Source organism: Anomalospiza imberbis, chromosome 6 (genome assembly GCF_031753505.1).
Source record: "Anomalospiza imberbis isolate Cuckoo-Finch-1a 21T00152 chromosome 6, ASM3175350v1, whole genome shotgun sequence".
NCBI classification, from domain to species: Eukaryota; Metazoa; Chordata; class Aves; order Passeriformes; family Viduidae; genus Anomalospiza; species Anomalospiza imberbis.
In genome coordinates this window covers 9,786,691-9,807,674 of record NC_089686.1, presented here as the reverse complement: position 1 = coordinate 9,807,674, position 20,984 = coordinate 9,786,691, and the positions used below count along the sequence as shown (strand labels likewise).

The 20,984-nt window shown below is 37.4% G+C and overlaps 1 protein-coding gene across 1 annotated transcript in view; it reads left to right on the top strand.

Annotated features, from left to right (window-relative positions):
- The window catches only part of TDRD9 (tudor domain containing 9), a 68,891-nt gene that overhangs the window by 10,092 nt on the left and 37,815 nt on the right, over positions 1 to 20,984 (top strand). The window contains exons 2-6 of the mRNA XM_068192293.1: positions 7,527 to 7,633; positions 14,144 to 14,241; positions 14,674 to 14,895; positions 16,886 to 17,008; positions 19,366 to 19,446. Of these exons, the coding sequence (XP_068048394.1) occupies positions 7,527 to 7,633; positions 14,144 to 14,241; positions 14,674 to 14,895; positions 16,886 to 17,008; positions 19,366 to 19,446 (631 nt within the window). The remainder of the gene's footprint in view (positions 1 to 7,526; positions 7,634 to 14,143; positions 14,242 to 14,673; positions 14,896 to 16,885; positions 17,009 to 19,365; positions 19,447 to 20,984) is intronic.

The window sequence follows — 20,984 nt, the reverse complement described above, 5'->3', positions numbered from 1 at the left end:
CTGAGGTGAAAGGATTGTCAGTGTGGGGTTAGTACCTGTCATGTTAAAAGAATTTCTCCTAAGGTAACATGTGCATGCACGGTGATTGATGTGTTCTGGGTATGGTTTGTACTGAAGAGCTGCAACCAAACCCAGCATTCTTGGAAGAGCCCTCATTTTTGGAGTGGTTTTGTTCTGCCATGTGGGTGGCTTGGTGTGAAGGAGTGGAAGTATGGTTCATGGCTCTGACTATTTACCTGAAAATATCTGGTACTCTAAATCTTATCTCTTTGGGGAATTCTTCGTCTCCTCCTGTTTGACATCACAAATGTGAGGGAGAACTTGAAAATTAAGATGTAACATAGAAGTATTGCTTTTAAATTGTTTGGTTTTTTTTTTTACAAAACCAGTTTGAGTAGAAGTTGGTGCTGAAGAGCAGTTTGTTCAGTTTAACCAGATGTTATGCTGACATGAGCATCCAGGCATGATAAATGGTGAGAATGGTTGGAGGAGAAGCTTCTTTTTCTTTTCTTTGGAAAATTTTATGGCATCTGTACCATGTGAGATGCTGTTGACTCTTGTAGTTGAAAGGAGCAAGAAGTGCAGCTCTCTTTATGAATGAGACTCAATGTGACTTTGAGAAATTATTACCCTAAGTCTTAGTTGACCAAGAGTGCTGATAGCAGATCATGAACATTGCTACCTAGCTAACATTTCAACACATTGGGATAGTGTTGCATGTTCCGTAATTCTTTCCAGTATCTGTTGATAATAATCGTATGCTGTGGTTTGCTGCCATAGATTTTGTGTGGAGGGCTGGTGATTGCTGGGGATTAAGCTCAGTAGACACCTAAGCACCACACAGGCCCTTGCTTACCTGCTGTTCCCCCTCAGTGGAACAGGGAATAAGGAGTGGAACAGAAAAGGAAAGAAAACTTGGGTTCAAAATAAAAGCTGTTTTAAGAAGTGGAACAAGAGAGAAAGAAAACAAAAAAAATGATGCATAGGCAGCCCCACATCACCTCTCATGGGCAGACCAATGCACAGCCAAGTTCTGAACAACAGATGGCAAGCTGAACTGAAACCCCACTCTTCCCCGTTTTTGTTGCTGAGCATGGCGCTAAATTGCATCTCTGGTCTGTTTGTGTTGCTTTCCTGGTTATGTGTCGCACTACGACACGAAATAACTCACACACACTAAGATGAAAAGAGTAAAAGGAAGTAACTTTTATTTCTGACCTCACAATATATAGAATTCCAAAAGTGACAGTGGTTTGGAGGATAAAATTGCCGCCTCTCCAGGCACACTGGTCAAACCAACAGTCCATCAACTCTCTCCTCCCACAGAGAAGAATGTAAAATAATCATTATTTACATGAACAGTGCGTGAGAACTCCAGTAGAAATATGTAAACATCAGAAGGCATGGAAAACTTTTAAAAGAACTTTAAAACTTTTAAAAGAACAGGGTGACAGTTATGCCCCCTCCCAATCCGTTGTGCACCCACCAGCCTATTTATGGGGAGGAGGGGAGGATGTAGTGTGAGAAACAGAAAGGTCCTGGATGCTGTGCAAATGCTGTTCTGGAGTAACTAAAACATTTATTTTCTGACGTACTGATTTGGTCACTATTTTAAAACAGCATCATAGTGCTGCTATGAAAAAAATAACCCTATCCCAGCCAGGTCCAGAGCAGTTACAAAGAAAGGTTGCCAATGCTCCCATCATCTGGGCAGAGAGATATTTCATAAAATAATTTATCCACAGCTAGCAGGTTGGATGGTTTCCTTTCATTTATAAGTGCAGTGCCACTCTATGGGTTTAGTCAACTTCGTAGTGTATTTTTCTTTTGATTTGACAGAACAACTCACTCTGGCTGTTTTGGGCAGCAGACAGATGGTGACTACCTCTTCTGACAATTTCAGACATTATTTGACTACTGCATTTGTTTGTTTTTTTTTAACAGTTATGAGCAAAATTTACCATGAGCCTACACAAGAGGCCTCTCTTTGTAAGACTCCTTGTTTGGTCTTTTTCTGTGACAGTAAACAACAGAATAATTTTCTTTTAGCAGTGTTAACAGACAGAAGTTTGTGTAAGCTATCATTGCATCCTGGTGCTGAAACGAATAAAATGAGGACATGTTTGAAGCTGTCCACTTAAACTGTCTGTAGCATTAATATCTCTGGTGCTGATGACACTTCACTAATAGGCAGAGGAGTTACAGGCATCGATTTGAAATTGAGGCTATCCTGCTTTTAATACTAATCTTCAAGAACATTCTTCTAAATTCAGAGCAGTCTCTTACTTGCATTTTATTTTTCTCAGAGATTTGTTTAATCTGGATTTTACCAAGTTGGTAACCAAATGCAGGAAGAGAAGCTCATCAGCAGCTCATCTCCTAGAAGAGTCCAGTTCTTTGAAGCCCAGCAGTTCATCCCACTGACATAAAATTCCAGGGCAGAAGACAATAAATTGGAGGATTTGGGCTGTTTTATCCTGGTATTTGTGCTTCTTATGTTTCTTGGATTTTAACTGTGGATAAGGTGCAGGGCTATTGGTTTGACATCTGTGAAATATTTCTGAGTTGTTGAGTTTCCATAGTCTATTCCAATCCAAATATTAGCATTTGAGTTTTTCAGGATTTTACAAAGTTGCTTTAGTGCTCTCCCTCCCTCTTTTCTCCCCTCCCCAGCTAGTTAAGGTTTTAAAACAGGCAATCTGAATTGTACCTGAGGAAGAGCAGTGCAAGCCTTTTAAAATGCTTAAATATGAAGACTTATCACTAAATCTAGTAAATTACATTTTAGAACAGCTCTCTTACTGGAAAAAAAGCATGCACCTAACTGATTCTTGAAATAATATGTAGTGACTCTGTGAAGTCTGTATTTTAAATATGTTCAATTTATTCTGAATTCTGTTAACAATCTGTTTTTGCAGCTGAAATGTGGCTTTTGAATGACAGTACATGGTTTCATTGAAGTTAGTGTATTTCTGCAGGTAGAACCAATCTTTTGTAAAGAAAGCCAGCTTCCAGTTGAAAGGAAAGTAATTTTTAGTATGTCCTTCAGTAAAGCCAGTGGAAAGTTATTTACTGTCATGGCAAATGTTCAGTTATGTAAAGTGTCACATTACTTTAGTTTCAGAAGAGAAGCTTTGAAAAAGTCTACTGTATATATCTTACTAAAATTGTACAGCAAAATATTGCTCTGTATGTTATGAGGCTGAGGCTGTTTTTTTCAAGTAATTTCCTCCCTCCCCAAAGATCTGTAAATAGGTGAATAGTTTGTGTGCGTGACAGAAGCCATGACTTGGGGCAGTCCTTCTCTTGTGATCTGTGAAATGGGTGACACTAGCTTTATGTTCAACTTCTAGTCCCATGTGCACAGGATTTTTTGTGTTAAATGAGGCACAACATAAATAAGCAGAAAGTACATCTGTAAGACTTTTTATAAACACAGTGCCAGGAGATTTTGATATTTCAGTTTTGTTTCTAAGGTGGACATATTCTAGAAGTTACATGGCCTTGAATAGAAGTTTCTACCCCAAAATTAAGTGATTAATTTAATTTTTTTGAAGTTGGATAAGCAAGCATCTTAATCCTTGGAATTTCATTGCATGCTCGGGTATTTTCTTTATACAGTCAGGTATGCTGCATAAGCAGTTTCGAAAATTTTTTTTCAGGGAATAAGAGTGCATGTGTCTGTTAGTTTAATAAAGCTTTTTTTTTAAGCATTTCTTCTAGAATTGTTAACTATGTTCAGTGTAGGCATTGGCATTGCAGTTAATCTGTGGTGTAGGAAAGGGCCAAACAAATTACCTGTCATAGTTACTGTGAGATTGGGCAATTGATTTTATTTTTGGTAGTTAAATGTATGCAGAAACGCTTTGGTTATTATTTCAAGTGCTCAAATACAAATATTTACTTAGTATACTCTGTTATGATGCCTTGTTGACTTATTAGAGGTCATTCTATAGCATGAAGGAAAGACCTTTCTCTAGCTCAATTTGTGTAAAGAAAGGCACTCTCAGTGTATTTGAAAGCATTTACAATTGAATGTGTCAACAATTTTTGGTGTTAAACTGTGTTTTCCTTCTATTAATTCCCCTGAAGTGGCAGCTGTATTTAATTTTATGTTTAAAACTACCTTGTTACAATCAATTGCTCAAAATTAGTTTGACTGGACATATGTACCAAGACCACTCACATTTCAGAAAAATCTTACAGTAGTTAAACCACATAATACAGAATGAAGAAGGAATCCTGTTACCTCATAAGGCAGTGTTAATTCTTTTCCAAGAAGAGACATGTACCTCATTGTCTTGATGCAAGAGGTCCTGCTGGCCACTGCTTGTCAGGCTCCAAGTCCTGTCTGCTACTTCTGAGGGTGTTTCTGAAAATAGGTAGGTCTTGAGATGTACACACCTACAGAGGTAGATCTGAGGATGTAGCAAGACTTACTTGTTGAGTGAAGTCAGTGATTTATTGTGTTCTCAGTGCTTTATAATTTTGTCTGACTTTTTCCACTTGGGGTGAACAGAATGTCACATATTTGCAGGTTCTGCCACAGATACCTGGCTGCTTTAGGGGGTGAAATATGCCCTTAATATGAATAACATCAAGTTCGCCTACTTTTTAAGATGAGGGGCAAGGAAGAAAACCCAGAATATTTAAAATCTCCTACATTTCCTTCAGTTGGCGGCTTCAAATTTGAGTGATTGTGTTAGTCACAAAAATGCTTTTTATTGCTTCTTAATTTGGTAGAATTTCGACTGTTTTGGATGTGCAGTTGAAAAGGCTGGACTCTGGAAATCCCGAGGAATATATATTACAACATGGCAGGTGGGTATTGAAGGTGGGTTTTGAATGTCGGGAGAAATAGAAATGGGGACAGACAGGTGATCCATAAGTAGAATCCAGAAAAGTCCTTTCATTTGCATTGCTGTGTTCTAGCCTGGAATGGATTTGAATTTCTGAATCTTGTTATTCTTCTGCCGTTAGCAAATTTTGCTGAAAATCATTAGATTTCCACCTAAGGGAAATTTTGTTCTGTTTATCTAGGTATATAGGATGATACCTCCCACTGCTGGTGTATTAATGAGTACTTGGAAGGATTGTATCATTCTGGTGATTTAGGAGAGCTCCAAAGGGCGTTATAGTAATTTTTTTCCATTTTGCTTAAAACCCCCCACTATTCTGTAAGCTTTAAATTTTATTAATGCAGAAAAGTACAAAAGTAAAACATCAATAAATAATATAGCAAAGTTTATTAGTTCATTTCATATTCCCATATGTAGTTTTCCAGTTGCATATGATTTTCGTCAAGACTGGAGCCTGATTTGGTATGTCAAGTGCACAATGTTTATTCCTAATGACTGGCTATTAAATATCTTGTTTATTCATTGTGTAGCCTGAGGTTCATTTACTGCGTGCTGTTTTCTGAAGACAGAAAACCTAATTCTTGAAATATTCAGCTGTCCAAACAAGAAAGAAAATTAACCTATTCTCACAAATGACTGAGGTCATGCTGTCCTCGTTTTCCTCAAGCTGTACAGGCAAAGGTTGAAAGCTCACACACACATACATACACATAAACATTTCTAGGAGCCTGTTTTTTAAATGCTTAAGACTCTTAACATTCCAAGAGATAGCATTAATAAGTTTATTTGTTTATTTATGTAGTTATTACTGTTCCTTATCTGTTCCTTAACTGATTTCAGCTACTGCTTAGATACTAATGCATCTGCAAGGTCTTAACTGCACGCAGGGAGCACAGTCCTGCCTTTCCCAGCCTTAGCCCCTCAGTGGGAGTTTTCTGTTGGTGATTTGCTTGCTGTTGCTCCAGGCTCTGACAGTCAGGCAATACCTGCTCCTCTGTGACAGCACTGACTGCTTGCCCTGCATGGCTTTTCTCCTCATGGAGGACCTAAGGACAAGTTGCATTTACTGCATAACCAGGTTTTGTTTTCAGAATATGTGTCCAGTGTATTCAGTGAGGCTGCAGGTTTATGGAAGTGAAAAAATAATTGGTTACATCAGTAAATATCTGTATAGTATGTTCATACAGTGCTGCCCAAGTGAGATTGTGCAGCCAAGCTTCATTATGGTATTTTCAGCTACCGAATGCTTGACTTTGTTACCATCACTGAATTTTTGGGTTTTGTTTGTGTTTAGTATACACTTGGTGGAATGACTGCAAGCAGTCAAATATCCTGTGTATGAATATTTCTGCATATTTTTGCAGATTCAGACCTGTTGAGGAGTGTTTTAGAAGGGTTTGAGTGATGGAAATTAGATGTAGGCAGCTGTTGTTCATGTAGCCATTTTGCAGATGGGTGCAGTCCTGCTGAACCTTGCATTAAGAAATACTTGAGGTCTGGGGGAAATTGCTGTAGGTCTATGCCTAAAATATTGTTAAAATTGGATCAGAAGCTATCTCCTAGTTTATTGGCAGCAGTAGGTGATAAATACTTGGTGTTCTGTTCTGAGCTGGGCTGAGTGAACGGTCTGTAGCAGAACCAAGCTGGCACAGAGTTTGCCTTGGTAGAGAAGGTGAGTGCTCAGTGGCATCAAAATCTTGGGAATTTCCCTCTCTTGAGGGCTGTGTGATGTAGTGCCATGTTAAAAATCTCATGTCGTTTTCAGTGTCACTGCTTCTGGAGTCAGTGTTGCCTATTTTTTGGGCCAAGAAATAAATACTTCCACGGCCTTATCCTTTGATAAAACTTAGAGGTAAATTTGCTGTGCCTTTGTGATCTGTTGCATAAGTAAGGCTTGCACAGGGCCCAGAGTTGAAGTTAATGTGCAAAACTGTAGTTTTGACCTCTAGTTTGTATTTGATTAAAAAAAAAAATCACTTTTGATGTTTTCATAACTTTTCTGTTTAAGTTCACCTGTGACTTAATAACCATACAATCATTGTTTGCATGCTGCTTTATTCTCTAGTGAATTTCATGTAAATTTCTTCACACTGTTTATATAGAAGAAACTTCTGAAAAATCTCATTTCATTACATTTATATCATGTTTTATGTGTGTAACAGATTTCCATAAAATTCAGTGATTATTCAATGAATGTTAATTTTTTTTGCTGACCATCATCATTTCTTGGCTTACAGTCAAAATTTTTTTCTTAAAAGCAGTGAGATGTTCGTGTTTCTTCCTGTCTACTTCCCCTGTCTCCAGGGAATCATGTGAGAATTACATTTATTTTCCTAATTGTATATGTCAATAATTGAAGAAACAGTTATTTCATGTTTATCCAGAAGAAATTGTAGCCTTTCATTAGAAGAGAAATTCCTAGGTATTGAAGCCTTAAAGGATGAAATTTTGGGAGCTCAGTCTTCTTGGGTCTAAACAAAAAGATGGAGTGTGGCATTTTCCTCAAGCTAGTATCTAAATGCATAGACTAATTTTTTTCTGAAGTTTGTTCATTGAAGTAGTTCCTGCATGACATGGAGAACTTCCTATATAATGCTGTTATTTCCAGAGATCCCAAAGACTTTTATTAGGAAGCATTTATTGATTTATCATTTCTTTCCTCTTCAGATTGCCTAGATCAGAGAACGTTGGAACTGAATATCCTAAAAAATACAGACAAGCAGAGGAACAAGAGCTGAATGTAGATGGAAATTATCAGCTTGTCTATAAACCAGGTAAAAAAAAAGAAATAAAATTACTTAGTTCCTCTTATAAACTCAGATACACCTGTCCTTTTTCTCCCTGTTGTCTTTATGCTATCTCCCTCTCTAAATTGAATGTTCTTGTTTGTTTATTGATGTATGTGCATTAGTTTGTTACATATAAAGCATGGCATTAAAAAGTCAACTCCTTATTTTCTGGAAACCACAATGTATAATGCTCTTAGGTAAATGTTCATACATCTGGCTTGTTGTGCTGATAAATGTAGATACAGGATTAAAATGAATCTACAAGGACAAGCTACCACTCATTAGATTCATGCCTTTGTTCTGTTTCCCCATTTTCTATTCATATTTCTCGGTGTACTTGATTGTTGCTTTGAGCTGCCTTTAGAGGGAAATTTGATTGCACTTCTTTCCTAGGAGCTCTGGTAAAAGCACTGTGAGGCTGACTCACTTGTCAAGGCAGCTCAGCTTCAAACTCTTACTGTGCCTCTTAATTTCCAGATTTGCTAATGTAGCTGATTTCCTGAGAAAAGGACATTTATCTATTATCTGTTCTGTGTATCATTCTCTTAGTACTTCCTGCATACCTTTGCTGGCATACCAAAATATGATAAATGGAGAAATTCTCTAGAACTTATTACTGTCTTTCAGTGCATCTGCAAATTCTCTGGCCTCTGGAACTCAGGCTGATGAAGTCACTTGTGGTATTTGTCATCAGCTGAAATGCAGTAGGGCAGTAGGGGCACTTGGCCAGTTCACATGTGCAGTGCACCTTGTCTTCTGTCCTAACCACAAAATACTGTCTCTTGCTCCCTTGATGTTACGTAGAGTTTGTGGGAGAGAAAGTATTAAAAGGTGGAAATGAGGGAATAAAGAGACTGGAAGGAGCTTCCAGTGTTGTTATTCAGGAATGACATTTCCCTAGTGTGCTTTACTAGCAAAGGAGAGACAGCAGCAAGTTGAGTAAGATTAAGTTCTGTAGATGTTTCTTTAATAATACAGTGGTATTGATTAATGCAAAGAAATACTGTGGCTCATTCAGTGTCTTTTACCTACTAAATCAGAATCTTGTATAAAATAGACTAACAGCTTTAGCAGCACTAGTGGCCTGCATGACTTGACTTTGAATGGAACTGATGCTAGCAGTGCTCTTTCTGTAAAAGAAACAGGATTGTAACTTAGGTTTTTTAGGAAATATTTCTGTGTAGTCATCCTGGTACTTTATTTTATAAATACTTATTTTCTCTTGGTCTACCCTAAACTACTTGTCCTTGGTCTACCCTAAAATATTGTCCTTGAAATTTTGCCTTCTAATATTTACTCTTGCCTTCCAGTTGTAACTTACTGAAACAATATTTAGTTAGCAAACAATCATAAAACTTTTCTAAAGTATTGACATATTACATAATACCTTATTACTAATCCATTAGATATTTTCCTCAGTTTCTTGCCCCCCCTTCCTTCCCCCTGTTCTATTCTTTGTCTGTCTCATTGTCTGGAGTCTCAGTTGCTTCAGGAGCTGTTCTGTGCAGTGTTGATGTCTGCCTGCTCTCATCAGTGCTCTGCTGCCAGCAGACTCCAAGCAAACTGGATAGTGACAGGACTGGAGCATTCCTAGGGCATTCTGAGACTGAGCTGCCAAATCCCACCTAGATGCAGAATAACATAAAAGCTTCAGAAAATCCTGCTTCTTACTGCTCTTAACTTTGAATTACAGACAGACTCAGAAATACTGTGTTGGGATAGTAGAACAAAAAATCTCAGTAAGTGAGCATAAGAATTGTACTGTTAATTTTATAGCTTATAAATGTGTATGTTGTTCTACATTTGAGACTGCTTCAATGTAGTGTGCTCATCATTCAGATTTTAAGAGCTTTGAGATGTATTTACAACTATCAGCTATTTCGATCTGAAAGCGTATGTTTTCCTCAAGAACATGGGAACTGTAATAACTGATCGAGGGTTTATCTAGACCAGGGCCTCTGAGTTGAGCTATGTTGAATACAAATGTAGTCAAGAAGTAACCTTCACAGCATGGAAATGAGAAGCTGATTTTTTCTGAAGGTTCTGAATTGGTACCCCTTCTGTAGCTTCTTTCTTGGAGTTGCTGTTCTAACTATAGGCAATGTTTCTAGTGCAAATTGATAGCATGTTTTAAATCTTGCAGTTACTGAAACTGCTTGTGTTTGTACTGCTAATTCTATTGAGTTTAAATCTTGTGCTTTCCAATTTCTTTGAAACAACATATGCTTTTATACTGAGATGACAAACAGAAGTGCCTGATCTGCTTCTGTGTTGGGGAAACAGATCATCAGGGAGCTGCATTTAGAGTTCTGTCTTCTGCAGAGCATGGTAGAAATGATACTGCTGTGCAAAGGAAGTTGAAGTGTTTAAATAAAGGCAGAAGAAAATTATTTGTGATAACTGTTACCCAAAATGAGTCAAGCATTAGCAGTTCTTCCCTCTCCCACCTGGCTTGTTTCACATTTGGTACTGGCTCTTCCAGGCTTCATACACTTTTGATTCAGTGAGATCATGGGGTGTTGTGCAGAGGGAAACCTTCCGGAGCTGGGTGTATGGGACATTTACCACTTTACTCACCTTGTAGAAATTTTTTTTCCAAATTTGGGACTTTGAATTGTACAGACTAGAGCTTTGCACTTCAGAAAACTTCTAAAATCCTTATTTTCATTAAGCTTTGTGAATGGCAGCTTTTGTTTGTTTTGTTTTCTGTCTTCATGATTTTCATGCCTATAAATGGATATCTTCTGGAGGTCTTCCAGGTCCCACCTGAAGTGATTTCTTTCAGAGAAGAAGAAATTTAAACATTGTTTCTGATATATAAGAAACTGAATTTTAGGTACCTTATATATTGTGAATTCAGAACAGATGCATGCCAGGAAAATTAATCATAGGACGGATCCTCACCCCAAAACCTTTTGTATATAAGATACATGCAAGTTGAAGCGGATTGCAGTAAAGAAGTCTCACCAGACACGTATTTTCTTAGGAATTAAGCTTATCAAGGATCTGTCAGCGGTGCCTTTGCGTACTTGGTGTTTGACTGAGGTAGCACCATGTTCTGGGAAGCCCTCTTGCTTTTTGGCTCAGTGTAGGAGCCAGTTGTTACCTGTGGCTTTCCTTTCCTGTGAGCTTCCTTGCAAACTGCAGTCACTGTGTATTTGTAGCTCAGCAGAAGAATGATCACTGGTTTAATACGCATCTCATTTGATTCATCTAACCAGTTCTTTCAAGTATATTTTGTTTTAGGCATCTTATTTTAATTGCTTAGTGGCTGATAGCAAGATACAGCTGTACAAACTCTACTCCTAGAATTGGTAAATATAAAAATCTAATTTTATGTTAAAGGATCTCTTCAAATTCAATTCAGGAAACAGGTACCAGAGGGAGTACATCTGCTGTATGTGCTGTAATAACTGAGATACTGAAAAACTACTCTTTCCACAGGCACAGGACTGTTCTAGTGACTGTCATCTCTACAGGACTTTCATAATAATTGAAAGGGAAGTGAGCAGGCAAATTCATCTTTCCCATAACCAAGTTTTCTGTTTCTTTTTTGCACTGACACTGAATGGAGAAATTAATACTATTTATTCTGAACTGGCATTAATGCTTCTTATACACTGAAATATATTGCTTGCCCTAATATATTGCATGGGGGGCAGTTGCCTACTTCCTCAATTTACTATTTTCAGGTTGGAAGCATCCTGCATTCTATGTTAGAATACAAGGTGCAGGTTAGAGCACAATGCCTGACACAGGTGTGCACTGGTTGGATCAGTTGTCCCGGTCCTAATAATGTTTTTCAGAAAGTATAAGCAATTGAAAAAGCAAAAGTTTGTGCCTCCATTGCTGATAATTCTGTAGACCTGTAGTTGAATTTTTAGATGCATCTGTATTGGCAGGAATGACCAACTTTTCTGAAGACTAGTTGTCATTGGGGGATTTATTACATATTAGATATGAAAAATAAAATACCAAGCAAACTCAAACATTTAAAGGTAATTACACTGTATGGTATAAAGTCCCCAGCTGAATGATTATTTTAATCAGTAGAATAACCTTTCATTGCGGTGTACATTGAAATGTTCTCTTCTGCAGCAGGTCTTCATGGTTCAGAATGACTTTCATGTTTAAAAAATGAAGATGAAATTGTTTAGGTCTTTTAAGATGGCTGTTCAAGTTCCCCATCTCCATTTCGTTTTATTTTTTACTAAGGATCATAATAGATTTCAGATGGAGTTTATCCTCAGTTTGTTAGGGTGGGACATTTTCATTGCTGCTTGGGTCATGTCAGTGTTCATCTCAAGTTGCCAGTTTGCTGAGACCCAAAATTGTTCTGTCTCTGCAGACAGAAGTCTCACAGCTGTTGTAGTATTAGTTCCCCAAGCAAACGAATGTTTCTCTTTGAGGCATGTCTTGAAGAGAAAAAACCCAAACCATACAGTATTCAGTACTTGCAGCACTTGCTAAATGGTTGTGTGGCTGTCAGTTCTTAAATTCTGTGTGGTGATTGTGGCTAACACTGGATCACCATTTACTTCTGGTATCATTTTTTTCCAGACAGCTGTGCTTAGGAGAGAGTTAAGATGTTGCTGTCCTAGAAATGTTATGTAAAAAGATGTAAAAAAATGTTATGTAAAAAGTATTAAAAAAAAGTTATATTTTATCAGTGAAAAAATGATATATACAAAATTAATTAAATTGTTTTTCAGCAGGTATGTGAATTATCAGTTGAATTTTAGGTTAATGATTTCTTACTAATACACTGGGGTTTGCACTGCACTACAGGGGGTTATTATATGAATCCTACCTTTGGAATTGTTTCTGCCTCCCTCCTTATTCATAAGCACTATTAAAAATTGCTTTCTTCTTTTAACATTTTAACTTTTCAAAATTGCACTTGTTTCTTTGAAAACCTGATAGAGGTGGGAAGGTTATGTTGCTTTAGCAGGAATCTGCTGATACTGGGGTCTGTTCCCTAGCAGCTTGAGGTTTCTTCCAGCATTGGTCAAATTACACACAGCTATGGAAGTCTCAGTTGTGACATGTTTGTGCCAGAGGGAAGCCAGGCAGCCTTCATGCAGAGTTGCTGTGGCAGAATGCTATATATGTGCATTTTTCTGGGAAATATATTTAGAACCTTGACCAAAAGTATTTTAAAAAGGACAGTTAATATTTCAAAGGGGTGCTGCTATCAAGTTCTGGTTTTGTTTGTGTTAAGTGCTGCTAAGTAGATTCTTGTGCAGTGATCACCTTTCACTGTTGTGTTTTAGAGTCCAGGTAAAAGAATTTTTCCTGTTGCAGAATGCGGCTTTAGGAGAACTCTGTTTTTTAATGCCATATGAAACTGTCATAGTGAGCTGTCCAGCTTTTTGGGCTTTTTTTAGAGTTAGAATAACTTAATTTGTATTCCTTGACACTTTGAGACAATTTGGGAGTACATTGAGGTATGGCACAGAGCTAAGATGCTGTTCTGCCTGCTTCTGCTTCACTGCTGTGTGAGATTGTTACAACTTTTCCAAAGAAAGGGAGCTGTACCTGCAGTCAAGTATTTAGGCTGTAGCCTTTATTTTAAAGTAATTATTGCCTTTGTAGAAAGAATATTAGAATTCTGTCTCACTACTCTATTTCTTAGAGAAAAAATGACATAAAAAGAAGTATAGGGTTTTATTACCTGTATGTAAGTATCCATTTTGCTGTAATACCTGGTGAAACCCATTTGAAATTGAAAGCATTTCCATTTTTGATTTCGTTATGCTGTGAGTATTTTAGCTACTTGTTTAATTGTAATTTGTAAAATTGTTGTTTACCACAGTCTTGTCCAAGTTTTCCCCTTCTGCACTTCCAGACCTATTCTTTTGTTTTGCATGGTCAAATTGACTGCAGACCTCTGAGCAGAAACTTATGCTGGCACAGAAAGATTTTTATCCTGTATTACCCAGTGCTAATGGGGACTAACTTCTGCCAAGAGACTGCAGAGTGTAGTATCACACTGAAAGGTCATCATGGTGCTTAGCAGATTTTAATGACCAAGTGGTAGAAATATAATGGTATTAATATCAAATAACAGGTTATTTTGTACTGTGAATCCAGTAGACTTCAAGGGAAAAAAACATGGGTACATGAATAAGGCATATTTTTTTCAGTATTGTAAAAAATTCTTGGGTATACAGGTAGAATTGGCACTTAAAATGCTAACTGCAAAAATTCAGTTTTTTAAATTAAGAGACAAACATAGAGTTGTATACATCCTTTCCACTGATGGAAAGGATGTTTCCACTCTGTTTTTCAGAGGTGCTTGCAGTAAAACAGCAGCTGCATAAATACAATAAATCTCTTCAGTCTACTAATACTAAAAAAAATATTTATTCTATTAATACTTAAAGTATGTGGTTCACATTTTAGAGAAGTTAGACTTCCAAATACTGTCATAATCTCCTGCTGGTCTTTTCCTTTCTCTATTGAAATGTTACTCTTGTTTATTTCCATGCCTAGGTACTTCATTGTCTCAGTGTGAATCAAGTGATTCAGTTTCTGTACCAATAAGTAAGTGTAAATATTTGGATATGCCTACAGCCAAACATAGGGAAAAGGTAATGTCAGTTTACTTTCTCTCATGGAATAAAGCCGAAAATAACTTTTTCTTGTGGCTTTGGGGTGGTTTTTTTTGTTCGTTTTTTTCTGTTGTTTTTCGAAAGGTAATTGCCGTTCCTGTTTTAAACACTGTAGAAAACTTCTGGGTTTTTTACAAAACCATTGCATAAAATTTCTTAGAGGAAGAAACGTTGCTGTTACACTTTATAGGTATTCATGTGAAATATGTACATGGGTGTATGCCTATACTCTTTTCTGTGATCTTTCAATGTGCTTTAGGATTCCAGTTACCTCCAGGTGATAGAAAAGATGGCAGAGTGTTTTAAAGAAACTTGCTTTGTGACTTGGAAGCTGTTGCTACTTCAAATCTGTTTGAAACCTGTTCTAAGTGCTTGTGTGTACTTACGAGTTTTCTTGAAAAATTGTTTCAGATAGTGTCTCTCATACAAAACAATTCAGTTGTGGTTGTAGAAGGAGCAACTGGCAGTGGAAAGAGCACACAGATTCCACAGTATATTTTGGATTATTGCATGAACCGGTCTATGCCTTGCAACATTGCTGTTACCCAGCCTCGGAAAATCAGCGCCAGCAGCCTTGCCAGGTGGATTAGCAAGGAAAGATCATGGACACTTGGTGGATTTGTAGGATACCAGGTATGAGGAAATCCAAATTTTTCTTAAAAATGCATTAAAAACTACTGTATATTCATTCTTGATTACTTTTAAGCATATCCAGCATACTGAAGAAAGGTTAGCGAATCTGATTTTAAAGTGGAATTGTTGTTTTTTACCTGTCTTCTGCTAAATGTTTGTAATTAAATCAACTTGTAAATTTGAACAACTGTAAATCCTGGTGGGACTCCAATAGAAAATATTTGTATCAAGACCCATCTACATTATTAATCATTGAAATTGTTGCAGGAGAGCTATGTTCTGTGGTTTTTCCTTTCAGCTCCTTAAGTAATATACTATCTGTTTGACTTTACTACATTTACCTGTCAGCTCTGTCAGAACTTAATGCATTTATGACCAGGTTCTTTTATGAGCAATCTGTTGTTCTTTTTTAGCATGTGATAAACTCCAACTAGTTTTTCCTCTTAAATCTGTCTCCTCCTTTTGCTTTGTTCAACTCAGCTTCAAGCTCAGTTCTGTCCCTCTGTTTAAACTTGATGTCACATTCCTCTTTTGGCACGGGTCCTTGTGCTCTGATCAGCTCCTTGTCAGTACCCACACTAAGCAGCTGTGATGGTGGTTTCATTGTTGGTTAGGCCACAGCTGTCTCTGGATGAGCTGCTCTGGTTCCTCTGGCCAGTGGGTTCACACTGGTGTTGACACTGGAAGGGATGTTCATGGAGAATTGTCTGCTTTTGGAGTCCTTTGCTCAGAGCAGTATTTGCTGGGCTCTTCTTCCCCACTGCTTCATTCTATTTCTTATTGTTTGTTCCTTTCTTTCTTCCACTTAGGGTAATACGTTTGCTAGCATGCATTTAGAGGTTTCTGTTTCTGCAGCTTTAGGTTACTTCCTAATATGCTACATGAGGTGCCTTTTATGTGTGTTAGGTGTTCTCTGTTACCCTTAAATCTAATTTTGTACAGTTTTCAGGTCTGGAGGGATTTGATTTTTAACCGAGAGTTACAGAGCTGTTCATAGCATGGACTCTTACATGTCAGGCTTCTGCTTCATCTGTTATCCCATATCTGTTTTCTTCTGTGCCACATCATAAACATGACAGCAGTAACCAAAACACCAGTGTTGTCAACATTATTCTCATACTAAATCCTGAAAACGCAGCACTGTACCAGCTACTAAGAAGAAACTAACTCTAGCCCAGCCAAAGAAACCAAGACAATTACGTATGTTGTTTGTTTCAAAGTAGTTTATATGTAAAGCCTTTGTGATTTTTCATACCTTGAATTAATTAGTCATAAATTGCTAAATTGATTCATTAGGGTAGTGAGTCTCAAAGACTTAAAATGATAATGTGCTTCCAGACTGTCTTCAGGACAGTGTATGTGGATGTGCTGTGCTTGTCTCACCAGCACTTGTGTGAGCTGAGCAGAAACAGAGGGAAATGATGGAGTGCACATGTGTCTGCTCTGGGCTGCTGTAAAGCTGCACATGAAAACATGGTCACAGCTCTGCCTGCCTGGGTAGGTTACACCTGAGATAGCTAAAGGTACACAGGTACATTAGAAATCAAAAATCTGTTTCAAATTGGGTTTGTAGAACTTTTCTCTCAGGAATAAGTTGCCTGGTCTTGGTGATAACCTAAACCTCTTTGATTTTTCCTTCCTGTAAGCAAACTACATTTGGGCAAAATCTTTTTCTTGCTCTTTTTATCAGTGGAAAGGATGGTGTATATATATACCTTTAGAGGTCTTTGAAGAATTCTCAGTCTAAAGTCCCCAGCAATGAATTTTGTTACTTTAGAGTTTTAATTTTTTTTTTTTTTAATTTATCCCAAAGGAAAACCGGTTAATTGGTTCTGGTAAGAATACTTGTGTATGGAGACTTGTGCAAGTTGGAGTAAATAATTTTGATGGCTTTACACTGTGTTTGATTTTGGAGTTCTTTCATATGCATGCTTCTGTAACTACAATAAATTTGATTCCAGCTAGTATGTATTTTTCTTACTGTTGTTAGTTAAGTTTAGAGAACGTTTCGACAAAGGAGACGAGGTTGCTGTATATGACAACTGGAGTTCTTCTTCAGAAAATAGTTTCTGCCAAGAGCCTAACTCAGTTCACTCACATTTTCATTGATGAAGTAAGTTGCTGGAAGTAAGTTTAATTTTCATATTAATGAAACAGCTTCTCTTTTGTTTCTTACCACACAAGAAAAGAGAAGTGCAGACATCTACTTTTAGAGATATTTAATATAAGTTGTCTAAGGTAACACTTGCTGAAATAGACTTGTCAGCATTCCTTTGAGCAACAAGTTTAGAATTGAGAGTGTGGGGAGGGTTTTGGGGAGTCCTTAATTTTTAATATAGGTGCCTTGAAATGTTTTTTGATATCTGTCTTGTGGAATTCAAGAACCTGTCCAGCTAGGCCTGTCATGAGGAGGCTGCTGCTTCTCACTCACTTGGATATTAAAAAGTTGTTATTCTTCAGGGGTGTCCTGAAAAATCTCTCTGTGAATGTTCTGTCTCCTGGTTGTGGGTGCAGTTCACGCCTGAGGATTCATTGTTGTTGCTGTCACTTCACTAAGAAGCTAAAGAAAATACACTTGTAAAAATATTGTAAAATATTTTTACATGTGTATGTGCTTCTTTTATGTGGAAAGCAATATTTGACATTTAATCATAGTCAGATATGAAATTGTGCTGTCACAAATCATGAATGTAAATCTCATGTAGGATGTATGACATTTTGGGATGTAGCAATACAGAAGAGGACTTAGGAGTTTGGGGTTTTAGGTTGGTTTTTTTTTTTTTTTTTTGAAGGGTGTTTGTTGGTTGGTTTTTGGGTTGTTATAGCTTGAATTTTTTATAAGTGCCATTTTTAATTTTTATCCTCTTACTGGCATTGTAGCTGAGAGCTACTTTTAATTCCTGGATATTTGTGGATCAGGGAGACAGTATTTAGTGTACCATTAGACTATTACAGTAACAAGGCTGTCATGACTGCACTTGAAATGGTACACTGGAAACCTGGAAAAGATTGAGCAAGTAGTTACATTTTTGTATGAGGAAAATAGAATACTTCATTCCAACAGAAAAAGAACAAAAAACCTCCAAAGCCTAAGGAATTGTATCAGTGGCCTTCATGGAAAATATTTGAGCACTCCAGTGTAGTAGCAGGGTGTTGGAAACCATAATACTTCCTTTAGTAAGGAAATTCAGGTTAAACGTAGATTCAAAAGCTGAACTATAGAAGGTGCATACATAGTCAGTGTTATTGTTCCTTTAGTTTTAAGATTTATTCATTGCCTGTAAAAATGAATGAGTAAAATTTTCTGATCCCTTACACAGGAGAATGGGTTGACACAGGTTTTTCAAACTTTGCTTTCTTGGGTGCTGTAATTTGAGCTGATGTTATTGGCTTGTACCACTTCTTTCAGCAGCATCCCTCTGTCAAGACTATGTATGTTTTTTGCTTCCCCAGCCAGGGTTCTGGTCCCTCCTGTTGCCCATATCTCACATTCTCTCCCATACATATTTACTCCAGAGATTGTGATCTAGAGTCCACAGTCACTGTTGTTAACAACTGAATGTTCTCCACAATATTTTTAATTGCAGGTCTCACCCCTCTCAGTGCACTGCAGACATTTAGGAGCACTCTTAAACAAACTAGGACCAAAAATCTTGACTTCTCACAGCAAGACCTTACTGTCAGCCTGAAAACTACCTTAGCTCAATTTGTTTTTGTAATGGGACAGCATTGAATATAAGTCTTAAGTTTACATTATATTAGAATATACTAATTTGCTTTCAGGACATGAATGTTGACTTGTGAAGGCTGAGCTCCACAAAAGCTGCTGCACTTAAAATATTTAAACTGTAATTCAGGAAAGGGATATGGTCATCATGGATAATGTTGGGAAGAAGTATTTGCTGAACTTAAAGGGGCCGGCAGAAGGCTCAGGTGCTAGGATATGTAAAGAATTGGGTGTAAATTAATGTTTTAGAAAGCAGGTGTATATTTGTATCATAGCTGGAAGTATCTGTATCATATAGTATTTGTATCATAGCAGGAATGAGGCACATCTCTTTGATTTGCTTAGTTTTCAGACAAACCAAAACAGTCCCTGGATCGTTTGGGATCCTACCAGTGTAGTTGATTTACCCAGCATCAGTATCACAGACTTCATCTGTTACTGTCAGCTCTAGTACAACCAGTGGTTAGAGCTCAAGATTGATTTTCTAGTCATTATTCTAGATTTTCTTAACTTTAGAGTGACATGATTTTCACAGTGGGTTCTGTAGTCATCTGAAGACTCTTGTCGGGATTTTAAAGTGTTCTCAGCATGCCTAAGCTCAAAAGGTGTGTGCTTTTTTTTAATGAAAATGTATTTTTACTCAAAGTTGCAAAATAAAGCATAAAATTGAGTAGGAAAGTAAGAGATTGTCAAAAAGAAGAGGATGAATTAATGAAAATTAAATTGTGGATAATGTCTTCCAGGTGCATGAGCGTACAGAAGAAATTGATTTTTTGCTCTTGGTGACCCGTAAACTGTTGTGTACAAATTCACAGTCTGTAAAGGTGGGTTCAAACTGAATTTTGCTTTTTTTCTTGCAAGAAAATTTTTGCATGTGTTTTATCTATGAAGGCCCTATTTTAAGGAATTAACCACGAATTACTGTGTTACTACATTTTACTAAAATATTTTTTGGTTTGCCACTCCTCATATGTAAGAAAGCTAAGGGGCATTCTTTTCCTGGCTGCTGTAATGTGTTCTGAGAGACTTCTTTTTTTTCCCCCTCATGTTAAAATGCATTAGTTTCTAAAGCCTGCTTAAGGCTGAAAAATGCACGATGGATATTTGACTAGAATTATGTATTGGGTATTGAGGGCAGTGCTTATTCTTGGTTAAAATGGTTGCATTAACTCCTGGAAATACTGAGCCTTTTTTAAGTGGGATGACATATTTGGAGAAATAGAAAAAGACCAGAAATGCTGTTCTGTATATTCTGGGCAGAGCTGGTAGTAAAATTCAGGTGAGGTTTTTCTCTGCATGTTAGGCAATTCTGCCTTGTACTAAAGCAGAGTTCACAGACAGTTAGCATGACTTGTTTAGTCTTTGGGGTCTCAAAGTAATGAACTCTTGAAATGTTAGAAATTAAACACAAATGATGGAGTTAGGCTAACTCAGTATCTTTCTGTGCAGCTATTTGGGACTGCAGATACTTTGTGAGACTGCATGTCCCTTAAGTGCTTCAAGGTAATGGTTTAATGTGATTTTTCTCCTGTTCAAAATAAAGTGTAGGCTGGCTGGTTTTGTTGCCATCGGAAGGAAATATGTGTTCTGATGTGCAGTCCATCACATTGATTCAGACTTGGTCTTTAGGTCTTCCAAACATGCTGTCACTGAAAGTGCCCTTTCATTTGGCAGAGGACATGTCTGTGCACTGCTCATCTTTCACTTATTATCCCTTTTCATGCTGATTTAGACTTTAGAGAATATGCTTGTCTTTAAATTTAGAGACAGTTTTGTGAAACTATTCAGCCTTTTTTAGCACTTGGCTCTGCCTACCGAAGAGAGCAATAATTTGATCAAACTGAGTTTGTGAGAAGTTTGCCCTTTATTCTGGTTATTGGGTTGGTTTCAATGGCAGGAATCCCTACAGGCCCTGTCATCTTTTCTGTTAGAAAACATTTTCTGTGTGAGGCTCCTGACAAATTTTTCATTTTCCTGTATAGTTCCATTTCAGTCTCTTGAAATGGTCGCTGAAAAACTTTATCCCCTTCATAGCATGCTCTGCAGTTTCTGCAGATGACAGTTTTTTAATACTGTACAAACCTGAGAGAGACCTGTATTTGAGAGAGTGGAGGGCTGTGCCTTTGTATTTTTTTTGTTGAAGAAGGGGGAACTCTTGATCTCACTTGCTGGCCTTGAGCAGAGTGGAATGGGCTATTCAGTTTGAATTTATATACTAACCCCAGTGTCTCCTACTTCATCCCTTTTCAGCCCCTTATGACAAACTGTAAAGGAAGGGAGCTGTGATGTGGCAAATTAATTTAGAAAATGTAAGGTTCTCCTCCCGTCCTCCCTGGATTCATGAAACAAAAGGGTGCAAGGA